At 46.7% G+C, this 27,793-nt stretch overlaps 1 protein-coding gene across 1 annotated transcript in view; it reads left to right on the forward strand.

Moving 5' to 3' along the window:
* The window catches only part of ADGRL4 (adhesion G protein-coupled receptor L4), a 238,061-nt gene that overhangs the window by 162,904 nt on the left and 47,364 nt on the right, over window positions 1-27,793 (forward strand). Inside the window, exons 11-12 of the mRNA XM_068242460.1 lie at window positions 5,465-5,644; window positions 12,820-13,023. Coding sequence (XP_068098561.1) covers window positions 5,465-5,644; window positions 12,820-13,023 — 384 coding nt within the window. The remainder of the gene's footprint in view (window positions 1-5,464; window positions 5,645-12,819; window positions 13,024-27,793) is intronic.

The following is a 27,793-nucleotide window of genomic DNA, read 5'->3' on the forward strand; positions in this document are numbered from 1 at the left end:
AGTTTGGCGAAGCGTAATTGCGCAAAACTACGCGTATTTCCAGCGTAGCAAAGTTGGCTGACTACGACCATCCCTGCTAACTAGTACAGGTGTCCAGCACCCCCCGATCGCCCCCGATCCCCCCGCTAATACATTACCCAGCCTGGCTCTAGCGATCGTACAACCTCCCCGCACAGCTCCAGTCTACTCTATGGGGAGGATCGCACATGACGTCATGACGTCATGCGCAAAGCCGCAAAACTGATCCTCCCCATAGAGAGACTGGAGCTGTGTGGGCAGGCTGCACGTTCGCCAGAACCAGACTGGGTAATGTATTAGCGGGGGGATCGGGGGGCAGGGGTCGAGTCCTGCGTGAACGTGGGTGGACGACGTCCACCTACTTTTTTTGGAGCGTGGACGTCGTCCACCCTAGCATCTGTGGAGGAAGGAGCACTGACAGTGGCAGATGAAAATTGCTCTGGTTACTCAGGTGAAGTGGTTAAACTATAGGTTCACTCTCTAGATTATTATATAGCTTATTTTCAAGTGTTCAATGATGGAAAAGTAGTGATATTAGGCAGGACCAGAACTATGAAGTTTCTCTTTTAGCTCATCACGATGAATTCTTGGTGGAATGCATAACTCGGAGCATGGCTAGGGTGTGGTAGGGCATGTTTTAAAAGCCTCCCTCTTTCTTATGTCAAAAAGTTGGGAGATATGGGTAATCTGCCATTCATTACTGCAAGCAGTACCCAACTATAGTTCATTTTTAATTGTGATGGTGATGGAAATGCACAGCAACTGCACTAAACGAATGCACTGAGCTTGAACCATCATAATAATAATAATAATTCCAGTATTTGCACAGCGTTTTTCTCCTGGCGGTCTCAAAGCGATTGCGAGGCAGCAGCTAGAGTGCACTCAGTGGGCAGTAGCAGTGTTAGGGAGTCTTGCCCAAGAATTCCTTACTGAATAGGTGCTGGCTTACTAAATTAGGAAGAGCCAAGATTTGAACCCAGGTCCACGCTGTCAGAGGCAGACAGTGCTGGGCCGAAATTACGCATGAGCGTAATTACGCATCGTAATTCAATGTAAATTCACACGTAAGCGCTACGCGTAACTTACGGTCTTACGCGTAATTATTGACGCGTAAGCAGGAAAGTGGTATCATAATTACACTGTCTACCGTAATTGCTAGGTATGCGTAATTTTACGAACACTTACGCGTAATTTTACGCGTAATTACTAACGTAAAAACTCCCCTTTTCTAAGAGTAGCCAATCAGTCAACATCCTAAGCAACCAATAGTATCTTCTCCCGCCCTTCAGTATAAGCGTAAGTTTTGACGCATACGAATGATATGTATGCAATAACCGTCACATTGACGGCTATTGCGTACATATCGTCTGCATGCGCCAAAAAATACGCATTAATGGGTATTACGGCACTACGCGTAACATCGTAGTGTAAGCACCTACATTACGGTATCCTTACGCGTAACTGCGTAAGTTTACGCGTAATTACAGTGATGTACCGTAGATAATTTCCTACGCCGTAACCGTAATTGCGTAATAGCGTAAAATTACGCGTAATGATCCGTAAGCGTAGATTTTTCCATTACGACCAGCACTGGAGGCAGAGCCCTCAACCATTACCAATAGTGATAGTGATAGTGGACCATGGTTGCTCTGCAATTGCACCACCATCATGCTGTGTTCATCCGCATCATGTTTGTGTTGCATTTGTGAGACTTTCCAAATACTGTAGGATACAGTATGCTGTGTTCAGAAAATGCAACGCATCCCCAGCTCTACCTCTCATGTAGGCAAACCCTTAATAACTAAACACTATAATGTGTTTCACTTATAATCAGCATCAAATTGACAGAGAACATAGCAGCAATTCAATCATTTTATAACTGGCAGAGAAGAGGGGGTGGTGAGGCTCAGGGGATTATTAAGTGCAAAATAAAAAAATAAAAGATTTATTTGCTCAGGTACAGCGCATACATTTAGTGTTTCAGACTATAATCTTCTCAAAGAGCTCTGTCTATAGCCAACTCCCTGGAAATCACACCCCCATGATGAAGGCCAGTAGGCGTAAATGTCGGAGCGCAGTGCGTTGCAGCGCACATGGGCAGACCAGTGGGAATCCCAGTGATGGACTTCCTGCCCAGAAAGTACGTCACTGAGGTTGGGGGGTGTTTTGCGCAGGATCATATACGTGACATTTTTTTGAGTTGCCCCGCAGTGCAAAAAACAAGTGTAAAACTGGCTTCAATGCAAAAAAATCTTAGTTTTATTGAATATTTGCATTGAAGGTTTGCAAAACACCTTTAATGCAAATAGTCAATGAAACTAGGATGAACTAAGAAGGGAAGTCCGCAACGGACATCCCTTTTTTCATGAATTTTTCCAGCGTCTGGCTTGTGCGTTCACACCACCTGCAACACCACCCTTACAGCCAGGAGGTGTGCAAAGAGGAGATTGATTCTTAGTACCAGCAGAGAGTTATACTTTACCCAGGGCCGGATTTAGGCCAAGGCCACCTAGGCCATGGCCTAGGGCGCCACAGGAGCAAGGGCGGCTGGGCAGCAGGCTAAACTGGTGCAGTATTTACAAGCTTGCAAATGCGGCAGGGCAGGGAGATTGGGCAGGCGCCTGACCGCGGTACTCTCCTGCCAGTCACCTGGGTGGCGTCCGTCCTGCTCTCTGTGCAAGTTGGCATTGTGGCAGGTGGCTACGGATGCGGGAAGCATTGCAGAGTTGCAAGCGGAGGAAGTGGAATAGCAGCCAGCAGTCACTCACATCTCCACTCTTCTCCAGCATAGAAGCTTCCCCACCATCTCCATTAGCCGCTGCTGTGCATCTGTCCCTCCAACCAGCATCTCTCACTTGTGACTCGCTGGCTGTTATACGTGAGTCACTTGATTCCTATCATGTGATTCGCTGGAAACATGTTAGCGACGTTGTTTGCAGGGACAGATGTACAGCAGCGGCTGATGGAGATGGAGGGGGATAGGAAGCTGGTGACGAGTGGAGAGGTGAGTGACACTGATGGCTGCTGCTGTGTGGAGTCATCTGGCTACCTATACTGGAGGGAAAGGGGGAGGGTTCATCTGGCTTCCTATACTGGAGGAGGTCATCAGGCTACCTATACTAGAGGAAAGGGGAAAGGAGTCATCTGGCTTGGCTCCTATACTGGAAGGGAAGAGGGGTCAGCTGGCTATCTATGATTAAGGGGAGGGAGGAGGGATCATCTTGCTACCTATACTGGAGGGAAGGAGGGGGGGGGGGGGTCATCTCACTACTTGTACTGAAGCGGGACGGCTGGTGACATTGGCCTTGGGTGGTAAAGAGTACAAAACCGGCCCTGACTTTACCTGCTTCAGGTTCAGTGCTTCTGCTCACTGTAGCTGTGACATACAGTCTATCACCATGTGGCTCCCGCCATGCAGCTCCTGATGCATGTCACATGACATGCCGGAATGGGAGCCACAAGGTGATAGATTTCAGCTGCAGTGAAGAGGAGAGAAGAGGATCTGTCCCACCACCACAGCAGATTTTCATTAATCTTTGCCATGTATAGACTCAAACTGAAAATTTTTAAACAAATGTGAAAATGTATTGGAACTGACAAAGCCCCATCAATTAGTGAGAGAGAGGTGGAACACACATAAAAGTTTAATGTGGGGCTACGTACCAAAAATACAGTAATGCAGCAAAGTCCCTAGTATTCAGCACTGGTGGGGATTCCCTGTTGACAGATACGGGTGCTTTCCAGTTGCTTGAGCAACCAGTGGGCCAGAAAGCACCCCCCTTCAAGCTGAAAATACTTACTAAGCAGGTGCCGTCATCTACCCTTCCTGTAGCTTCTAGGGGCTTTCCAGCATCCTCTGTGTACTGCTCACGGGCTGGCGTGATCTGCGTTGGGTCATGTGACCCTCCAGGAGCCAAGCATAGATGCCTGAAAGCTGAAGGGAACTGCAGAAAAGGTAGAAGATGGTGCCATTGAGTATTTTCTACCCTGCTACCTCCCCCCCCCCCAAAAGCAGTGTCCCCGTTTTCATCCTCAGACATGCTGGTTAGTTGAGTCTTCTGGTTGCTTGAGTTTCGGATAGTGGGGACTTTGCTGCATATAAATACAGAAACTGTTTCTGATGCTGATGGCTTAAGCTTATGGTTCCTGTGGTCCAACCCCAGGGTCATCTTAAAGACACAAGGAGACCAGGATCCCAGTGGAGCAGAATTGTTTAAGATTCGGAAAAGCAAATTGTTAAGAATCTATATACTCACAGACAGGACCGGATTTACCATAAGGCACTGTAGGCATGTGCCTACAGGCGCCTGATGATGGCAAGGCGGCTCACACCCCTCCCCGAGCACCTCCCTCCTTCCCTATGCGTTCTGATGAGAGTATAAATGAGAGGTTACTCACGCTGCTTTTGGCATTCCACTGTCGAGATATCTCTTCAGTCAGGGGCTAGAGATTCCTCTACCTAATACTAAGGTGCACCTGTAGCTACCTATGATGGGCAAGTGAAGTAAAGAAGTGACAGCTGGGCCAGCCAGCACACTTTTGGTGCAGTTTGGTGGGGTTTGTAGGTTCCTGGAGGGCCATGTCTGAGGTGCCAGGACATCTGTACCTTTAGGCTCCTCCTGTGATGTAAATATGGGCCTGCTCACAAAGGTGGGTTGCAAATGCTTGTCCCCACTCCGTTTTCCAGGTCTGTAACAGAAACTGTTGGGCACACTCTGAATGTTCTTTAGGACAAAACTAAAACACTAAATCACCTCTAGAGAGGTATGACAAGACACTCAGCTACCCCTGTTTTAGTTTCTGGTGCTTAAACCAGGATACTTGAAGGACCACTATCGCAAAAAAATTGTAAAATGTTATGTACATGTGTACATGTACAAATAAGAAGTACATTTGTAAAATGAGTCATAAATGACTTTTCTCCTATGTTGCTGTCACTTACAGGAGGTAGTAGAAATCTGACAGAACCGACAGGTTTTGGACTAGTCCATCTCTTCATGGGGGATTCTCAGCATGGTCTTTATTCATTATAAAGACACTACCTGAAAAGGATTTGTACAAAGATGCTAGCCAGCCTCCCTGCTTGTTGCACACCGATTTGCAATTGGACAGAGCAACTGCCATTCATAAAATGCTTTTGAAAATAAAGAAAACCCAGAGAACCCCCCATGAGAAGATGGACTAGTCCAAAACCTGTCAGTTCTGTCAGATTTCTACTACCTGCTGCAAGTGACAGCAACATAGAAGAAAAGTAATTTATGGCTCATTTTACTCTGGAAGAAATGTACCTCTTATTTGTACATGTACACATGTATATAAAATTGTACAGTGTTTGTGATAGTGGTTCTTTAACATAAAAGTGGGTATCCTGAATAATCTACTGCATTCTGTTCCTTTTTAAATATTCTATTTGCATTTTTCTTTAAAAAATACAAATCTTTTCCAGCCCTCCACAGACCCGGAAACAACAAGATGTGCGTTTTGGGAATACACGCTGGAGTCTCTACAGGGGTGGTGGTCCACAGGGGGATGCGAAGTCCTCCACTCCAACGTCAGCCACACGTCATGCAAGTGTAACCATCTCACGCATTTCGCTATTCTGATGACATCATCCAGCCATAATCAGGTAGGTGTCCTGGTGTTTGTAAGCCACCCTACTGGGCAGACCTGGTGTGTATGCAAAAATGAAGCTGGTGTTCAGAGCAGCCAATCAGAATCATTGATCTGGACATCTGCTTAAACTTCTGCAACAGTTCAGCTCCCGCTTTCCATATGCTGGGTTTGATGGATCCGTCCTATTATTTGCGTAACAAATTACAAATACCGCAAGCTCTTGAAATTACATGTTTTGTTGGACATGGTCTGTATTAAAGTGTATCTGAGGTGACTTTGACATAATGAGGTAGACATGTATGTACAGTGCCAAACACTGAAATATTTATGCTGTGTTCCTTTTCTTCTTTCCTCTGCCTGAAAGAGTTAAACATCAGGTATGCAAGTGACAATTTCTCTCATGTAGGGAACCAAGTTGGACTATAGCATAACCCTCACTGAGAAGGAATTACAGCCATTTTTTTTTTCCTGGCAGCCAATAGCTTGAGTTCCATGGATAGATACAAAAGGTCAAAAGTTCATATATTTTGACTTAGAACTCTCTCAGGCTATGAGATACGGCCAGGGCAGGTTCTAGACTTTGTGCTGCATGAGGTAAACTTGTGAGGATGTCCCCCCCCCCCACACACACACACCCACCCCTGATTTGGAATGATCACACAGCACCCAACAATTTGCACCGCACATTATAGCTGCGGTGCAACCAAAGAAGATAAAAAAATACATACCCTCAGTATAGGTAGGTAGGTAGCCAGGTATAGGTGTCCTCTGTGTAGGTCAGCCAGGTTTAATTGCACCCAGTAAAGGTAGTCAGTCTAGTTGCCCCAAGTATAGGTTAGCCAGGTATAGGTGCCCCCAGTAGGTAGTCAGTATAGTTGCCCCCTCCCCCCCCCCAGTATAGATAGCCAGTATAGATGCCCCCAGGCCCAGTATAGGTAGCCAGTATTGTTGCCCCCAAAACCAGTATAGGTAGCCAGTTTAGTTTCCCATTGGCCCAGTATAGGTTGCCAGTTTAGTTGCCCCCAAGCCCAAAATAGGTAGCCAGTTTGGTTGCCCATTGGCCCAGTATAGGTATCCAGTTTAGTTGCCCCGACCCGAACCCAAACAGGCGAATGTTTGGGGAATAACGAACAGTGCCGAGCACTGTTTCGATCAACACTAATGGACGAGACTCTTCCATCACCCCTCTTCCACCACCAGGTAGCGCTGTACCGCTGTACCGCTGACAAGGAAGATATGTCAGGATTACATCGCCACCGCGGTGGAGGAAGAAGAATCCGATCCAGCTATGCCACCCCCTCTGCATTCCCTGCGAGCCTGGCAGGTCGGGGAAGGCACACTTCCCCAGGGTCAGGGAAAATTCTGCCCCCCAACCAAATAAAGTTTTACTTTATTTGGTTGCTAATGATTCATTGCTATTTACTAGGGCTAGTCAATGAGATGCAAATCATTTTAAATTCATATGGGATTATGCAAATTCTGTATGCAAATGTATGCAGCTTGAAAATGGTGCCAATGTGGAGTTTGAGTGGTCCATTTTCAGGCTCCATACATTTTCGTACAGAATTTTCATAATCCTTCATCAATGTCTAATTGTGTTTTGTTTTTTTGTTTTGTTTTTTTGTATTGTTGTAGCAATGGAACAGTTTCCAAGATACAAAACACTATTTATATCCAGTATGTTACGGCCAGAACCCGAAGTTTGGCCACTTCTAGTTCTGTTATATATGTTTGGCCACTTCTAGCTCTGGCCGGCCACTTCGGGTTCTGGCTGGCCAATGTGCGAACTGGCCGCTGCGCTGCGGCCAATGTGAGAAATGGAATAATTTCTGTAAGGTTAATGTATCTTCTGGCCGCACATCTTAGTTAATATAATGAAATTAAGCCGGCGGCAATGTCACACATGAAGCCGCCGGCTTTTGCTCTGCCTCTCTCTCCTCCTTCTCCTATGGGCAGCCGGGGGGGACACGCGTGTCCCCCAGAGTCGTTCGTCGCCGCAGGAGAGCAGAGCGGGGAGGCTGCAGACATTGCTTCTGCCAGCACCCGCTCTGCAAGAACGGCAGGATTCCCTGCCGCGACGAACGACTCTGGGGGGACATAAGAGAAGGAGAGAGAGGCGGGGGGGCGGAGAGAGAGGCGGAGAAAAAGCCAGCAGCTCCATCTGTCACATTGCCGCCGGCTTAATTTCATTAAATTAACTAAGATGTGATACATTTGCCCGCTGCGCTGCGGCCAGAAGATACATTAACCTTACAGGAATTATTCCATTTCTCACATTGGCCGCAGCGCAGTGGCCAGTTCGCACATTGGCCGGCCAGAACCCAAAGTGGCCAAACATATATAACAGTTGCCTTGTGAATTCCACAAGGGTGCATTTTTTCTGTATATCTCTATTTCTTGTTTATGAGTTGAAGGAGGTAGCTATATTTATCAAGAACGCATTGTGCAGAGGAACTTGTGTGGGATTTGTTTCCTTTCATTATTTTTATTGCTTTGTTTTAATACAAAAAAAAAAATATTCAAAGAAAATGTATTCTAAAGGAGCGTAGTTCTATATTTAGCCAGATGCCTGGGGCAGCACTGAAAGTCACATCACATAATGAATGGCTGGCCAATGGCATCACGGCAAATCGAGGATCGCTCCCACCGATTGACGAAGATTGGTAAATGTGGCCATTGGTTTCACGAATCTGGTGGGATAGAAACTGTTTTTTTTTTGTTTTTTTTAAATATTCCTTATTTTGTATTTGATGTCATCAATGAAATACAAACAAGCATCAAATCACGTACAAGTATATGATTGCATTACACAAGATAACAATGTAAAATCGTTAGTCTAATTCAAATCTAGTGAGGGACATTGTCCCTTATATAATCTTGTAATTCTCCAAATATATGCATTGCATTGTATAAGTTATATTCTGAATATAAATCTTAATAGAAACATGTAAATACACCTTATAATTAGCACATCATAAATAATTAAACTATCAGTAACTAAAAACAAACAACCGATCTAGTGAACCATAATGTTTATTGGGAGGTCATTTGGCTCGCTTTTAGAAAGAGACCCCTCCCCCCCCCCCCCCCCCCCCAAGTGCGACCTCCCTTCCCTCCCTGAGTCATCAGTGCCATCTATTTAATGTTTAAATATCATTAACTCCTTTAAAGGAACACTATCGATTAATATGGTTTTTTTTTCAATTGAGATAGAAAATGTTTGGGAGGTGCTGCTAAGTACTGGTGTATACATCTGAATCCTTATCTCTTTGTTTACTGTTATCCAATTCTTTTCACACTTTTCTGATGGCAGATCTGATGGCAGAGTGAGGGGAGGGGGAATGCCCTCACACTTCATCTGTTAACCCTGTGTGTGTGAGAAGGCTCTCACTGGCAGCTGCCTGTGTCTCTGACTGAGCTGTCTCCAGAGAGCAGATGCAATGTATCTTATGTGCAACATAAACATTTGTAATTGTGTGTGTGAAAGCTGACACCTGACAGGTTTTTCATATAACTCTGCTTCAATATTAAACTTTTCTTAGCATGTTAGACTGCAGAGATTCATAGCTTTGCAAATGAGACATTCCAAACATAGCTAAATCCCACACACAATGAATTAAAGCTTTTGCCTCTGATATTTAATGTAAAAAGTAGGAAAATGTTTACACAGCTACTTAGACATGATTTGTACATTGTCATTTTAAAACACCTGGGTATTGCTAGTGTTCCTTTAAGGGTAAGATTACAAGGGCTGGACCACAGCATTAAACTCCTCCGACTCTCCAATAGAGATGTTGCGAACTGTTCGCTCGGCGAACATCTCTGGGGCTTTTACTACTTCCGGGTGGCTCTGACCCGGAGTAGTACGCCTGCGCTGCCCGGCGAAGCGCGTCCTAGATCGCGCTCCTGTTGCCGGGCACTCTCTGCGCATGTGCGTGACGTCGTTCATGACGTCACGCACATGCGCAGAGAGTGCCCGGCAACAGGAGCGCGATCTAGGACGCGCTTCGCCGGGCAGCGCAGGCGTACTACTCCGGGTCAGAGCGACCCGGAAGTAGTAAATGCCCCATGTATTCAGAGATGTTCGCCGGCGAACGGTTCGGGAACCGTTCGCTACATCTCTACTCTCCAAACATCACCCAGTAGGCCGAAGTCTTTTGAAAACCTCAGACCTGTGTGAGCCATGGGGTAGAACCTTTTTGTCATACATTGTTGCCGTTCTGAAATGTTTGTCTGTGTGCCGATCTGGAAGACACATGGCGAAAAGATCCCCAACACACGCAAATGATCATTTGGTCCTCCAGATATTATTATTACATATCTATAGTATATAGTGCTGATGACATCTTCTGCAACGCTTTACTGAGTCTGTAATCATGTGATTAAATGTGAGCCATTGAAAAGTAACGCTTGTTAAAAAGGACACCCCAATCGCAGAAATAGACATTTCCTTATTAACGCCAATAACAATGTAAAAAGCTGCTCATTTACAGTGGTTCTATTTAACGATTTTACAGCCGCTCGGATAAACTGTGGCTGCTCAGGTAAATTTCGGCCTAATCTTCCTTTAAAGTGAACCTCCAGACTAAATATCTACTCATCAGCAGCACTGAAAAAGGCTTGGTGTTTCTTTAACAGTTACACAGCATAAGAACCTTGTCTTTCTTACCCAAGACTAATTTTTAGCTGCACAGAAGAAATCTGCCCAGGCATTTTTCCCCTGATGCTGTGCAAAGCATGATGGGATTTCTGATATTGTTGTTCTCGTTCTGCTGTTTTGGCGCAAATTAGTTTTTTTAAATTTTTTTGAATTTGTGATTTGAAGCCTAGAGTGTGCAGTTGGGAGGGATGATCAGGACACAGGATAGTTGGAACTGTGTCTCATGCTCCCTGTCACCTCCTTTCAACCAAAAAGATGGCTGCCATCATGAAATCACAAACATTTGTCTGTTCTTTTAAAACAGGGCGGGTAAGAGATTATATTACCTATCTATTTTAATTAACATAACTAATGTAACTTAAGGACAGTATGTTTGTTTAGGCTGCAGTTCCTCTTTAATTAGTGTCTTGTATAGGCTTTAGGTGAATTACTGTTTTAAAGCCACTGTAGTTGTTTAGTGTCAGTAGGTGGTGGGAGGTTAGTGTTAAGCATATACAGGGGGAAGGTTGGGGTTAGGAGTAGGTGGGGGAAAGTTCAGTGTTAGACATATATAGGGGAAGTTAGTGGCAGAAGAAGGTGAGTGAAGGTGGCATATATGGGGGAAGGTAGAGTTGCAAAAATGTGAGTGGAGGTTGGTTAGTGTTAGGCATACTGTATATAGGGAGGTTGTTGTTGTTAGGAGTAGGTAGAGGGAGGTTATTGTTATGTATATAAAGGGGGTGGTTAGTGTTAGTAGTAGGTGGGGGAAGAATAGTGATAGGCAAATATAGGGAGAAGGTTAGGGTTAGAAGTAGGTGGGGAAAGGTTAGTGTTAGGCATAGATAGGGGGTGGGTTAGTGTTAGGAGAAGGTAGAGGGAGGTTAGTGTTAGGCGTAAGTAAGGGAGGTTTAGTATGAGAATTAGGTTACAGTGGGAGATAGTACAATATCTGTATAATTACCAACATTCTATGGCATCCCCTGATGCCACTAAATTAGAATAAAGGTTATATCCTTTGCCCCTTTTTACCGGTCTCTTTTTACACATATCCCACTAAATGTCCATCAGAGGAGCTTACGGTCTAATTCTAGGCATAGTTAAAGGCTAGTGTCTAGGGGCAGTAACTATAGGGAAGCAGACCCTGTGATTGCAGGGGGGCCAAAGCTGTGGGGGGCCCAACTGCTAACTTTCCCTTCCTCCGATAGAGGGGACTATACTTCAGATCAGGAGTATTTGTGGCTAACCTTGTGATGAGTGTGAAGATTATGACGACCACACTTGTTTTATGACCCGTATGAGATGGGCTCTAAGGCTGTGAAGTGCACCAAGGGAAGGAGTGTGAACATCAAAGTTTTACTGGGGGGCATAAATTACGCATCGTAGTTGACGCCTATGCATCATAGTTTCGATTCGGAGTTCCAAAATCACGCTTACGAATTTCCGCGTAACGGAGTACTGCTACGTGTAATTATGCCGCTACGCGTAGAACACATGTGTATGGCGAAGTCAACTATGCATGCATATAAATTTATGCATTGGACAGGGGAATGTTATACGTAAGAGATTTCCACACATGCGCATTTGTAATGCGTACATTTTTATGCATGACGGCATATTTGTCCGCTTACAACTACGTAATGGAGTAGGCATAATTTTGTAGATGAATGCGGAATTACGGTGCACATTAGTAGTTGAGCAAATTGAAACGTAACGTAATTTAACTATAAGAATGTGGAACTCCGCTCACAACCTCCTTCCACCGACAGTGCAGGAAAGCAGGCTGCCAAGACCTCGGATCCAAGACTGTAGAAAGTGAAGTCCGCACGATGTCGGTAGAATCAGTATGGCTTTATTCAATCGTTACACATAACAAGCTAAAAGCCAGCACCACATGCTGACATGTTTCGGGCGTTACACGCCCTTAATCATAGCATAGCTATGCTATGATTAAGGGCGTGTAACGCCCGAAACATGTCAGCATGTGGTGCTGGCTTTTAGCTTGTTATGTGTAACGATTGAATAAAGCCATACTGATTCTACCGACATCGTGCAGACTTCACTTTCTACAGTAATTTAACTATGCGTAATTGCGGAAAATGACGCGTAACTGCAGCGTAGCATAGTATGTGCCTTGCGATCATCACTAAGTGACACCACTGCTAGTGTCGCTATCATAGTCAGGGTCAAAAACTGTGAGCTGCAGAGATGCACGTTCTCCTGTCCACCTATAATAAGTCAGACATGTCAAACAAGAGTTAAAAGATCTACAGACTACAAAAAAGGAACGAAAGAAAAGAAACAGTCACAATCACGTCTATATTATCACTTAGTCACGAATCGCGCTATCTGCGCATACATTTAACTTGCTGAGGACATTTTCCTTCAGGCTCATTTTCAACACAAAAGGCAGAATCTGTTTATTTACTAGAATAGAACCATTTTTCTTCCCTGAGACGCTCTTGTGTTCGGGGCCCGTTTGCTGTGTGCCTGTGGCTTATCTGTCTGTGTTCTGTGCCCTGTTGTTTATTGGCCGTATCTGCTTCCTCCAGGTATCCATTCATCACGTCGTTCTCACCAGGATCACCCAGCTGGGCATCATCATCTCCCTGATCTGTCTCTCGCTGTGTATCTTCACATTCTTCTTCTTCAGCGAGATCCAGAGCACCAGAACAACTATTCATAAAAACCTCTGCTGTGCCTTATTCCTGGCGGAGCTGCTCTTCCTCATCGGGATAAATATGACCAAGAACAAGGTACAGCCTGTCCCACGGGCCTAACAAAAACTAAAGGAGAAAAAACAAAACTTTAAAGTTCTAGTTTATTTCCCCTTTTTTAATGCATGTTATAGTAAATTTACCTTAATTAGTAATGTTCTCACACTGTATATTGTGCATTGCAGGTCTCTTCTTTTTGCAGAAAATATATTGAAAGTATCTGGCTGGTAGGGATGGTCATGTCTAGGAGAACTTATGGAGAAGCATGCGATTTGTTTGATCAGCTGATAGATTTCCATAGCTCTGATTTGCTGTGATCACATCCTGCTTTAGCACATGATCATGACAAGCAAATCAGAGACTTAGGCCCCGTTTACACGTAATCAATTGGTACGCGTTTTTTTTTTCTTCTTCATAGCAATGCCTTGTGAAAAATATTTCAGTTAAAACGCATTAAGTGTGAACTGTGTCATAGGAAAACATGGGCATTACTTTGAAAATATAACTGAGAGCAACTGATTAAGTGTAAACGGGGCCTTACATATCATCACCTGACCAAACTGATCACATGCTTCTCCAAGACATGTCTGGCTGGCTCATGTAGCTCCATTTTATGTTGAGAAGATAGTGCAATTGTATTAGACTGAGAACTGTCCAAACTCCTCCTCCATCCCATCATTTACTTAAATTAGGTAATCAAGGAGGAGCTGGTAGGAAACAGCAGCCTGTCTTTTCCAGTGTGCTCAGAAGAGGTCCCACCCACCTCCTCCTTCCACTGCCAATCATGACCACATTTGCTTGGTTGTTGGTGAAAATTGCAGAAAGTAAAAAAATAAAAATAAAAAAGACCTTAAAGATTTTTGAGAAAATGTATTTTAAAGTTGTAGGGAAAATGTTGTTTTTAAATGTAGTTTAAAGTGAATTTACTGCTCGATGTTTCCTGGGCAAATTTCAGTGAGTGATTTTGTTGAGGATTGCTGCAATAGGACTTTATAGGGATCCCTGACAAATGTACATATTATATACCGTATACATAAAAAACAATGATATAGCCTCTCCCCCCATTCTTAAGCCTCTTTAGCTCCTCCCCCCAGAAGTCAGAGCCCGGGCTGCATGGGGCTCCATGCCCTGAGCTATACCGTTCCACTTGATCCGCGATATAGGGGGCTCTGGAAGAGATGGATGGCCAATATCTGCTAAGAGCCCCCGACTATTTTCCGCAGCTGTTGCACTTCCAAAGCTAAATTCTTCCTACAAAGGAAGGTTTCCAGCAGCCTAAGTCCATATATGGGCGGTGACATAATCAAGATGGCCGTTGGGGGTTTCCCTAGTCCCCGGCAACCACAACAGGGCTAGGTTTACTAAACCTAGTGTCTTTAAAGGGGAATGAGGGATCCAGGGGAACCTTCCCTGGGGTAACAAAAGCTATTAAAACATGCCTCTGGTGCTACCTTGCTCTACCCAAATTGAAAGCAAAAGTTTAGCAGGATCTCTGGCTTAAAGGGGAACTGAACTTTTGCACAGGACAGAAGGAAACCATAGAGGAATGTTTCCTGTATGTATTTAGATAGTTTAGCCTGTCTAATTCCCCCTCATCTGTGACTTATCACAACTATAATTTGATTTCTCAGCTTTGTCAGCTGGCTGGCTGTCTCGGCAGAGCAGCTAATTTGTAAACACAGGGTTGAAACCTCTTGACTATAAGACGCACCTAGGTTTAGAGGACAAAAAACAGGGGAAAATATATACATAGTTGTCAAAAAGGAAAAGTTCGGGCACCATCCGTCATTCAGCTTGTTTATTGCGTAAACATTTCATGTGCGACATAGGACATAGTTACATATCACCTGTGGGTCATGGCGACATCTGTGCGAGGTGGGTGCTTAGGGCTGTAGAAAGGTCAGCGACGGCCGTTTCGCATCCACCAGGACGCTTGGTCACGCTGCTATCCACATGTGGATATGTAACTATGTCCTATGTCGCACATGAAATGTTTACGCAATAAACAAGCTGAATGAAGGATGGTGCCCGAACTTTTCCTTTTTGACAACGATCTTTGGTTTCCTTTCTTCCTGTATTCCTTATACGGAGCACACGTCAGTGGCTATTTTTTGTATATTTGTGCATTGGGACCCACTGTGCGGGAGTTTGTTTGGCCTGCGCGATTTGACCCACAGATCCTCCTTGACGATTGGAGGAGTGCCACTCTACCCTTTCTCTTGGAACAAAAAAATAAATACATAACCTGGTGCATCCAGGGTGAAGGGGCCTCTTGTGAATTATGTCCCCTTTGTACCTCGTGCCACCTTGTACCTTTCGTGTCACCCTGTGTCCTCCTCTTTCCCCCTTGTGTCCTCCTCTGTCCCCCTTGTGTCCTCCTCTATGCACCCTTGTATCCTCCTCTGTCCACCTTGTGTCCTCCTCTATGCACCCTTGTGTCACCCTGTGTCCTCCTCTTTCCCCCTTGTGTCCTCCTCTGTCCCCCTTGTGTAGTGTTGGGCGAACAGTGTTCGCCACTGTTCGGGTTCTGCAGAACATCACCCTGTTCGGGTGATGTTCGAGTTCGGCCGAACACCTGACGGTGCTCGGCCAAACCGTTCGGCCATATGGCCGAACTAAGAGCGCATGGCCGAACGTTCCCCGAACGTTCGGCTAGCGCTGTGATTGGCCGAACGGGTCACGTGGTTCGGACCCGAACGCGCTCTGATTGGCCGAACTGTCACGTGGTTCGGGTAAATAAATACCCGAACCACGTCATATCTCCGCCATTTGTCTGTGGGTTTAGCTTTGGGTAGGCAGGCAGGGTAGTTCGCGCTCCAGCCACGCTAGCCAGGGTCCCCCCCAGTCATTGTGTGTCACTGCTGGGAACAGTAGTACACCGCTCGTTCAGCCACACTATATAGCATTCTGTGTACTGTTCTGTGTCTGCTGGGAACAGTGGTACACCGCTCGTTCAGCCACACTATATAGCATTCTGTGTACTGTTCTGTGTCTGCTGGGAACAGTGGTACACCGCTCGTTCAGCCACACTATATAGCATTCTGTGTACTGTTCTGTGTCTGCTGGGAACAGTAGTACACCGCTCGTTCAGCCACACTATATAGCATTCTGTGTACTGTTCTGTGTCTGCTGGGAACAGTAGTACACCGCTCGTTCAGCCACACTATATAGCATTCTGTGTACTGTTCTGTGTCTGCTGGGAACAGTAGTACACCGCTCGTTCAGCCACACTATATAGCATTCTGTGTACTGTTCTGTGTCTGCTGGGAATAGTGGTACACCGCTCGTTCAGCCACACTATATAGCATTCTGTGTACTGTTCTGTGTCTGCTGGGAACAGTAGTACACCGCTCGTTCAGCCACACTATATAGCATTCTGTGTACTGTTCTGTGTCTGCTGGGAACAGTAGTACACCGCTCGTTCAGCCACACTATATAGCATTCTGTGTACTGTTCTGTGTCTGCTGGGAACAGTAGTACACCGCTCGTTCAGCCACACTATATAGCATTCTGTGTACTGTTCTGTGTCTGCTGGGAACAGTAGTACACCGCTCGTTCAGCCACACTATATAGCATTCTGTGTACTGTTCTGTGTCTGCTGGGAATAGTGGTACACCGCTCGTTCAGCCACACTATATAGCATTCTGTGTACTGTTCTGTGTCTGCTGGGAACAGTAGTACACCGCTCGTTCAGCCACACTATATAGCATTCTGTGTACTGTTCTGTGTCTGCTGGGAACAGTAGTACACCGCTCGTTCAGCCACACTATATAGCATTCTGTGTACTGTTCTGTGTCTGCTGGGAATAGTGGTACACCGCTCGTTCAGCCACACTATATAGCATTCTGTGTACTGTTCTGTGTCTGCTGGGAACAGTGGTACACCGCTCGTTCAGCCACACTATATAGCATTCTGTGTACTGTTCTGTGTCTGCTGGGAACAGTGGTACACCGCTCGTTCAGCCACACTATATAGCATTCTGTGTACTGTTCTGTGTCTGCTGGGAACAGTAGTACACCGCTCGTTCAGCCACACTATATAGCATTCTGTGTACTGTTCTGTGTCTGCTGGGAACAGTAGTACACCGCTCGTTCAGCCACACTATATAGCATTCTGTGTACTGTTCTGTGTCTGCTGGGAACAGTAGTACACCGCTCGTTCAGCCACACTATATAGCATTCTGTGTACTGTTCTGTGTCTGCTGGGAATAGTGGTACACCGCTCGTTCAGCCACACTATATAGCATTCTGTGTACTGTTCTGTGTCTGCTGGGAATAGTGGTACACCGCTCGTTCGCCACTGTATAGCATTGTGCTCTGTGTCGCTGCTGGGAATAGTGGTACACCGCTCACCCGTCACTGTATAGCATTGTGCTCTGTGTCGCTGCTGGGAATAGTGGTACACCGCTCACCCGTCACTGTATAGCATTGTGCTCTGTGTCGCTGCTGGGAATAGTGGTACTGTATAGCATTTCTGTACTGCCACTGTACTGCTGCCAGTCAGCGTGTACTGTAAGGATAAGTGAAATGAGGAAGAAATCCGGTGAAAGAGGGAGGGGCAAGGGAAGAGGTGTTTCCCCTGACGGTTCACGTACAGGCCACAGGGGAGCACCCAAGAAAACCCACTCAATACCGCCCATGTTGTCCAGGACAACAACCCTCACAAATCCAAAAGAACAGGACCAGATAATTACTTGGATGACCTCTCAAGCGTCCAGCAGTGGGTTAAGCAGCACCAGCACATCACGCACGAGGTCCGAGTCCTCAGCCAGTTACAAGGAGCCAGTGGGCACAAAGCTGACACAACCGGCAGCGACACCACGCACACAACTGCCAGATAACCAGTCCGATGAATTACCTCAGGACACAATGGGGTATTCGCAGGAGCTATTCCCAGCCCAACAAACTTCCACCTTTCAAAGGTCAATGGAGGAACAGCCAGAAATGTTGTGCCTGGATTCACAACCGTTAACTGTGGGAAATGCACCGCGCACTGAAATACAAGGCGAGTCCGAAGAGGACTCGGAAACCCAAATCCCAGAGCAATTTGGGCAGGAGGGGTTGCAATTGCAGGAGGTCGGCCGACAAGATCTGGAAGACGACGTTGGAGTGTGCTGCGCAGAGGTTGTTGTGGGGAGCTCTACTCCACGGCGGTGGCCCACAATGACATATGACGAGTTTGAGGAGATGGAAGAGGAGGGTATGGACAATGTGGACAGAGACCCAGATTTTGTTTGTGAACGAGAACATCGCCGTCGTAGCAGCAGCACAGATGAGTCTGTTGAAGAACACACTGCTGCACGAGTTCGCCTTGTGCCACAAGGTAGGCGGCGCGCAATTTCAGGCACCACAAGCGTGGAAGTTCAAGTGAGAGGCAAAAGAGGAGCAAACAGAAATCGCCAGCAAGGAGGCAGGTGCTCCAAAGTCTGGGCTTTCTTTGAAGACTGCACTGAGGATGTTACCATGGCGATTTGCAAGGTGTGCAAGACCCGCCTGAGCAGGGGGAAAAATATTAACAACCTCTCCACCACCAGCATGAGCCGTCACATGCTATCCAAACATCCCACTCTTTGGGCAAACGCGTCAGGACAGGGTACCAGAAACAACACTGCCTCCCTTGGGTTCACCAGACTCACCACCAGACCCGCCTCAGCAGCAGCAGTAGCCCAGCCATTGCGTGGTTCACAACATTCACAAACATCAGACGACGCTGACACTGTCACTTTCCGGAGTAGTGCTCTTGAGGTCTCCCAGTGTTCATCAAACACAACAACCAACAGCCCTTCCGTGTGCAGCGCTACGGTTCAGTTGTCTGTGTCGGAGATGTTTGAGCGCAAGAGGAAATTGCCAGCAAATGACCCCCGGGCCGTGGCAGTAACAGCCAGCATAGCCAAGCTTCTGGCCTGCGAAATGCTGCCATATCGATTGGTGGAGACAAACAGCTTCAAGGGCATGATGTCAGTGGCCATCCCACGTTACGTGGTTCCCAGCCGCTACCACTTTGCACGCTCTGCAGTGCCTGAGTTGCATGAGCACGTGGTCAGCAAAATAACCCGAAGCTTGAAGAATGCCGTTGCCTGCAAGGTTCACCTCACCACTGACACCTGGACGAGTGCGTTCGGCCAGGGTCGATACATCTCCCTTACCGCGCACTGGGTGAACCTTGTGGAGCCTGGCAGCGATTCCTCACCTGCTACGGCACGGGTGTTGCCCACGCCACAAACAGCTGCACCGCCGTCCCTCCCACTGGATAACAGCAGCACCTACCTCTCTGACTCCTTCTCCTCCAACGCATCTCAAAGCTGTACCTCATCCGGAAACGCTAACCCAGCAGCAGTAGGATCGTGGAAGCAGTGCAGCACAGCTGTTGGCATGCGTCAGCAAGCGTTGCTGAAGCTAATCTGCCTTGGGGATAAGCAGCACACAGGGGAGGAAATTTGGAGGGGAATAAAGGAACAGACGGATTTGTGGCTGGCACCGCTGGACCTGAAACCGGGCATGGTTGTGTGTGATAATGGGAGTAATCTCATTCGCGCTTTAAGGTTGGCTAAGCTGACACACATCCCTTGCCTGGCGCACGTGATGAACCTAGTAGTTCAGCGGTTCCTGAGGACATACCCAGGCGTGCCCGATCTGCTGTTGAAGGTGCGTCGAGTGTCCAAACATTGTAGAAATTCCAGTACTGCTTCGGGGGCACTCGCCAAGATGCAGGAGCGCTTCAATCTCCCCCACCATCGCTTGCTGTGTGATGTCCCTACGCGCTGGAATTCTACGCTGCACATGCTAGCCCGCTTTTGCGAGCAGAAGAGTGCAGTGGTCCAGTACATGACGGCGCAGTACCGAGGCGCATCCGGCCAGCTGCCAAGCTTCTGTGGATCCGATTGGGCCAACATGTTGGACCTCTGCCAAGTCCTCCAAAATTTTGAGCAATCCACGTTGCTTGTGAGCAGTGACAACTCTTCAGTCAGCATTACCATACCACTGCTGTGTTTACTGAAGAGGTCGATGTTAAAAATCAAGGAAACAGCTGTCATGATGCAACTGGGGGAATCTGAAGGAGAAAACGATCAGCGTGATGGTACCAACATCAGGCCATCCGCCTCAGGGAACGCTGGCCCCAGCAGCTATGACGAAGAAGAGGAGGAGGAACAGCTGGAGTTGGAGCAGGAATTTCATGCCACCACTGACGAGGGCCAGAGCGGTGCACGTTGGACTTCCACAATTCAACGCGAATGGTCAGCAGAAGCAGACCAGGAGGAAGGTGACGACTATGATGCATCACAACAACTATCACAACGCTCACAAGAGGATGATGAGGATTCTGGTAGGACTCTGGCACACATGGCTCAATTCATGCTAGACTGCATTGAACGTGACCCACGCATTGTGCGCATTCTGGACAACACCAATTACTGGGTTTATACCCTTCTGGATCCACGGTACAAACACAATGTTCCAAAACTGCTTAAAGAAAGAGTCAGACAGGTCATAATGGAAGAATACCAGCAGGCCCTTGTGGAGACTTTAGAGAGGAGATTGACATCCTCCCCCTCCTCTAGCCAGTTGTACGCAGACAGACTGACTTCCGCAAACCCAGGACGACCAGGAGGGCAGCAAACAACGCAAGCCGCAGCTAGTACCCAAAAGGGAATGGTATCGGCAGTGTCCTTGGAGTGGGAAAATTTTCTGACACCCATGCAGCCGCAGCCCACTGAACAGCAAGCGTGCAGATCCACCTCCAACACCGATCGCCTGGAGAAGATGGTCAAGGACTACATGTCAGATGGCGTAGCTGTGTCGAACCATCCATCTGCACCCTTCAACTATTGGGTATCGAAGCTAGACACCTGGCACGAACTGGCAATGTACGCAATAGAGGTGCTGGCTTGCCCGGCAGCCAGCGTTATGTCGGAACGCTGTTTCAGTGCTGCCGGAGGCATCGTCACAGATCGGCGTATCCGCCTCTCTACAGAAAATGCAGACCGTCTGACTCAAATTAAAATGAATCAATCCTGGATTGGAAATGACTACGCAACACTCCAGGACCCCAACCAAGTAACATGACCAATGAACATCTGGGATGGTGTTGCGTTTCCGGGCCCTGTTTATTGAACCTCTCATCTGTATTACATTTATGACTGCATGGCGGCAAAAAGCATTGCTGCTATATCCGCACGCTTTTTGTCCACATGCAAGGCCTGGGTTGTTGTGTCTCACAAAGCGTGGCCTTCTCCTCCTGCGCCTGCTCCTGTTCCATCACGTCTGCTGCTGCTGGGTTAGCGTTGCCGCGTGGTCCCTGTTTATTGAACCACTTATCTTTATTACATTTATGACTGCATGGCGGTACAAAGCATGCTATCCGCACGCTTCTTGCCCTCATGCAAGGCCTGGGTTGTTGTGTCTCACAAAGCGTGGCCTTCTCCTCCTGCGCCTGCTCCTGTTCCATCACGTCTGCTGCTGCTGGGTTAGCGTTGCCGCGTGGTCCCTGTTTATTGAACCACTTATCTTTATTACATTTATGACTGCATGGCGGTACAAAGCATGCTATCCGCACGCTTCTTGCCCTCATGCAAGGCCTGGGTTGTTGTGTCTCACAAAGCGTGGCCTTCTCCTCCTGCGCCTCCTCCTGTTCCATCACGTCTGCTGCTGCTGGGTTAGCGTTGCCGCGTGGTCCCTGTTTATTGAACCACTTATCTTTATTACATTTATGACTGCATGGCGGTACAAAGCATGCTATCCGCACGCTTCTTGCCCTCATGCAAGGCCTGGGTTGTTGTGTCTCACAAAGCGTGGCCTTCTCCTCCTGCGCCTGCTCCTGTTCCATCACGTCTGCTGCTGCTGGGTTAGCGTTGCCGCGTGGTCCCTGTTTATTGAACCACTTATCTTTATTACATTTATGACTGCATGGCGGTACAAAGCATGCTATCCGCACGCTTCTTGCCCTCATGCAAGGCCGGGGTTGTTGTGTCTCACAAAGCGTGGCCTTCTCCTCCTGCGCCTCCTCCTGTTCCATCACGTCTGCTGCTGCTGGGTTAGCGTTGCCGCGTGGTCCCTGTTTATTGAACCACTTATCTTTATTACATTTATGACTGCATGGCGGTACAAAGCATGCTATCCGCACGCTTCTTGCCCTCATGCAAGGCCTGGGTTGTTGTGTCTCACAAAGCGTGGCCTTCTCCTCCTGCGCCTGCTCCTGTTCCATCACGTCTGCTGCTGCTGGGTTAGCGTTGCCGCGTGGTCCCTGTTTATTGAACCACTTATCTTTATTACATTTATGACTGCATGGCGGTACAAAGCCTGCTATCCGCACGCTTCTTGCCCTCATGCAAGGCCGGGGTTGTTGTGTCTCACAAAGCGTGGCCTTCTTCTCCTCCTGCGCCACCCTCCTCCTGTTCCATCACGTGTGCTGCTGCTGGGTTAGCGTTACCGGTCCCTTTTCCTGGAACCTCTTATATGTATTACATTTATGACTGCATGCCGACAAAAAACATGTTACCTGTGCAAAGAAAACAGACATTTCCCGCATTTAAAAGACAGTTTTCCCTTTGAAACTTTAAAATCGATTTTCTCAAAAACTATAAGCTCTTTTTGCTAATTTTTTTTCCTCTTGTACCCACTCCCAAGGTGCACATACCCTGTAAATTTGGGGTATGTAGCATGCAAGGAGGCTTTACAAACCACAAAAGTTCGGGTCCCCATTGACTTCCATTATGTTCGGAGTTCGGGTCGAACACCCGAACATCGCGGCCATGTTCGGCCTGTTCGGCCCGAACCCGAACATCTAGATGTTCGCCCAACACTACCCTTGTGTCCTCCTCTATGCACCCTTGTGTCGCCCTTGTGTCCTCCTCTATGCTCCTTTGTGTCCCCATGTATGCTCTGTTTGTCCCCCTGTGTCTTCCTCTGCAGGGGCACCGTACAGGGAGTCCTCAACATTACAGCAGGTTGGAAGTTTGTATTGGCAGGCGTTCACAAGTCAGGAACTCCCTTTCTTCACTTTTGGTCCAAAAGATACAGTAATTTTTCTTGTGAGTTAGCTCCTTGGAGATTATTTGCATATTCTCTGTAAATTAACTTTTCAGCATTTTACAATACAAAACGTGCCCAAAGATTGGCAAAAAAAAAAAGTACCATTAGAATTATTTAGAGTATTTTCTTGCTTGCTAGTGGTTTAAGAAACATGTTATGGCTAGGAGTGAAAATATCTCCTATGAGAAAACAGGAGAAAAAGTAAATAACATACTGTATAGTCCTATGTCTGCTTTCATGAAAGCAGGAAGTAGACACACTGCAGATGTATTGCAGGATTTGTATCAGCTGAAACAAACAAATATTTTTTTTCTGTAAAGGTTATTATGCTGTTGCTTATCTTTTAGAGCAGAGAGGATGTTCTGAGTTCAGGTCCGCATTAATAGGAGTACAAATGACTGCCCAAACTTGGCCACCCAGTGCCGGATCTGAACCGGCTTCATTGGCGTCTACTGCTTGGAAGCCGAGAGACTGTTTGCCAGAAAGCAGAGAGAGACTTTGCTGTATTCCCATCATTAGCTCGCAGCCGTGAGATAACTCCGGACTGTTGTCTTGCTGACAAGTCATAATGCAGGAAGCAATAACGTTTCCTAACATGTATATATGTATTTAAAGAAGCCTCTGCCAGGGGAAATCAATTCCTCCGTGTGACACTGAGCTCTCAGGAAGCCACGCGCTCAGGAATAATTGCTTTTATTTCATTGTTTAAATATTGGAAGGTGGTAATATTCACTAGGCACCAGGCAGCAGTAACTAATGTTTATTCCCCCTCGAGGGACTCTCATTGAGCTATTATATGGCCTCCGTATATCCTTATAGCGCACGTTTCTAAGGGAAATTCTCTAATGCTTTCAGTTTAGCTGTGTAAACTGAGGCTAGCCTGGACTTTTTGAAAACTTTTGCAGCAGCTTATAAAAGTTTTAGAAAAAGCAAAACAATTTACTTTTGGTCCCCAAAGATTCATAGCTGACTTTGTTGTTTTTTTTTCTTTTCTTTAGTTTGCAGTAAACAATGTCTTTTATCACTCAAAAACATTAACCACTTAAGGACCAGGGGCTCTACAGCCCACAGCACAGATCAGCAATGAGGCTGGGCGATCAGACTTACCCCCTTTTTTCCCCACTAGCGGGATGTCCTGCTGAGGTGGTCTGATCGCCGCCGGCTCTGTTCGTTTGGCGGGGGGGGGGGGCTCACCAAAGCCCCCCTCCGCAGCCATTTTCTGCCTCCGTCCCCCTCCGGCGTTCCCCTTCCTCCTATGGGCAGCGCAGGCCGGAGATCCGTCCTGCGCCGCCTACATCAGGTGCCGGCGATCCCCGGCCAATCAGAGGCCGGGGATCGCCGATCTGCCTTACGGCGCTGCTGCGCAGCAGCGCCGTATGATGTAAACAGAGGGGATTTCTTCCCCGCGTGTTTACATTACGTGTGCGAGCCACGATCAGCGGCTCGCACACTGTTCACGGAGACACCCTCCGTAAACTAGCATGGAAAGTTTCCATGCAAAACCACTAACGACCCGCTGATGCCTATCGGCGTTAGGCGGTCGTTAAGTGGTTAAAGTAGAACTATAGTAAAAAATCAGTGGTGGGCACCTTGAAGGGCTCCTATGGACTTTAACCCAAATGCAATCACACAAATAAAATGACCAAAGTTTGCTTTCTTAACCTCCCTGGCGGTTAATTTTTTTTTTCAACTCGGCAAAAACCCTTTTTTTTTAAATTATTTTTTTTTTGTTTCATGTAAAGCTACCAGCAGGGGCGTAGCAATAGGGGGTGCAGAGGTTGCGACCGCATCGGGGCCCTTGGGCCAGAGGGGCCCTGAATGGCCCTCCCTCAACTGCAGTATTAGCTCTCTATTGGTCCTGTGCTCATAATAATCACTTCTACAGATACTTTGAATAGTGGTAATCATTAACAAGCTGTTCCCCACCCCCTTCTTGCACCTCTGACACTGTAGTTGCCATTGGCAGGTTTTGGTGCGCCGTATCAATTGTTATGTATAGAGTGCTTGGGGGGCCCCATGCAAAACTTGCACCGGGGCCCACAACTCCTTAGCTACGCCACTGGCTACCAGAGTGGTAGCTACATGAAACACCACTAGAGGGCGCACGTGGCCCTCTAGTGCGATCGTCGCCGGCATCAATAGCAAACAGGGGAGCGCGTATATAACGCGTTCCCCTGTTTGGCTTCTCCTGTCGCCATGGCGACGATCGGCATGACGTCATGGACGTCAGCCGACGTCCTGACGTCAGACACCTCCGATCCAGCCCATAGCGCTGCCCGGGAACTCATTGGTCCGGGCAGCGCAGGGCTCTGGCGGGGGGGGGGCCCTCTTCTGCCGCTGCGTGCGGGCGATCGCCGCAGAGTGGCGGCGATCAAGCTGTACGCGCAGCTAGCAAAGTGCTAGCTGCGCGCACAGCACTTTACATGGTCAAAATCGCCCCACCAGGGGCTGAGGTTGAGAACAAAAATTGCTATTTTTACCTCCTAGTTCGCTTCAGTACTCTCATGAGATGTAAACTGCTGCATCCCTGCCGCAAAACGAGGGCTTTACACCCCCGAAATCCCCGGGGGGCAATCCGGCCCGGCGCTTCCTGAAAGAGGCAGAGCTTTCAGCTGCAGCTCTGCCTCTCCTAATGTCAATCGCTGCGGATCTCCGCCTCTCCCCGCCCCTCTCACTCTTCCTTCACAGAAAGGGGTGGGGAGAGGCAGAGATCCGCATGGCGATTGACGTCAGGAGAGGCAGAGCTACGGCAGAAAGCTCTGCCTCTCAGGGCAGCACAATCTACGACCAAGATGGTCGTGGATGTTTGCCCCGGGATTTGGGGGATCTAAAGCACTCGTTTTGCGGCGGGGATGCGGCGGTTTACATATAATGAGACTTCTGAAGCAAACTAGCAGGTAAAAATAGTAATTTTTGTTTGCTTCAGAGTCTCTTTCATTACTTTTGCCCCTCCAGGCCACCGTGGGCTCTGTTATAAGATGTAATTTGGCTGCCAGCTATTAATGACGGCCGATTTACAAGTAGTTTGGGTACCGTCTTTTGACAGTACCCAAATTACTGTCTGAGCTCCACCATAGCTATAATTCACATTACGGCCTGTGGCGACACATGGTACACCCACATTTTTTGTGCCGTTTTGCACTGTTACATGGAAAAGGGCTCTTATTGGCCATGTTCAGTACAAATCGAAATTATTATTAAATAAACTTATCATAATATTACTGACATACACGTGTGTGAGTGAAGGGATGGCCGTAGTCAGCCAACATCGCTACGCTGGAACTACGCACAGTTTTACGCAATTACGCTTTGCCAAACTACGGCTTTGAAATCAAACATTCGCTTTGTATGCATTTCGTAGACTACGCGTTAAAATACGCAATTACGCATAGTGCGAAGCGTAGTGTATGCGGATGCATTCATTTCTCTACTCTTCTATGCATACATTTCCCTTTCCAATGCGTACATTTGTAAGCATACAATCACACGCAGAAAATTAGACGTGAGTAACGCATTCGAAGTTCACTACGCAATACACATGTTAACTACGCATAGTGGGCGTAAGCTACGCATAGCGGTACTTCGCTACGCGTAAATTCGTAAGCATAGTTTTGAAACTTCACCTACGAACTACGATGCGCAGAAGTTTTTCTGGTACAGTCCCTATCAATTTTTTGTGTTCAAATAACTTTGCTTGAAAAGTGTTGAATAGTTTCTTTTACAACTTTATTTGAATGTTCGGCCCTAATCTTCAGAGTCCCTGGTTTCATAAGAAAATGCTATTTGTTTTTAGTCTGCTGGGGATTTTACTTTCCTACTATTTTTATTTAGTTTTTTTTTTTTTGTTTTGTTTTTCTTTCTCTTTTTGTTCCAAACCTTTTTCTTTTGTTTGTTGCTTGGTGTGAGATCTCAGTGACTGAACAAGTCTTAATAGCTAACAGCATCGTCTATCTTGTTTTATTTTCATTCTTCTCAGGGGGGAGAAGAGATTACATAACCGCTACTTTGTCATAACTCTTTTCACTTACAGTGATCTCAGGTTTTTTTCCATACTTTTTTACCTGTGGAAGCAGGGCTGCTGCGCCTCGTTGCTGCACTTATCTCCGGAGAAACATCGACTCTATTAATGTTCTTTTTTTCACAGTTGTAATTAAACTTTGAATGCACCCAAACACAGTCTGGGTCTAATGTTAGCTGTCGTGTATTGTTTGCTAAGAAGGCTTTATTCCTAACAACAAAAATGGGAAATAATAACCAGACATTTATGGTAATCTTCCGTTAGTCCCCCACACGTCATTATATCATGGAAGGGAAAAAAGAAACATTATGTAGTTAAATTGATAAACCTAAAGAGAAATCTGTATGGCTGTATGTGTTAATGAAATAGGGACACAAGGAAAAATGGGCGCCTGTTTCGAAAGTATTGGACCAATCAGAGAAATACCACAAACATTTTAGGCCAATCACAAGACTTAGAAATTTCTTAATATTCCAATTTCTGGGGGTAAACATTTGCATTCTCTAATTGGTCCAATGCTACTATTATTAATGAGTATTTGCAAAAGTTTGATTTCTGCAGAATTTTGATTTCTGCAGTAAACTTTTGCATTCACTGATTGGTCCAATACGTCCAACCTGGAAGTATTTGGCCAATCAGAGAATTTGTCCATGTAATAGTGTACATCCGCAAAATATGACCTAATACTGTTGTAGGAAGGAGCACTAAAGCTAAGTAATACTGGTGGAGTGGAGGTGCACAAGGGTCATCTAATACTGATATC

The sequence above is a fragment of the Hyperolius riggenbachi genome, chromosome 6 (genome assembly GCF_040937935.1).
Source record: "Hyperolius riggenbachi isolate aHypRig1 chromosome 6, aHypRig1.pri, whole genome shotgun sequence".
NCBI classification, from domain to species: domain Eukaryota; kingdom Metazoa; phylum Chordata; class Amphibia; order Anura; family Hyperoliidae; genus Hyperolius; species Hyperolius riggenbachi.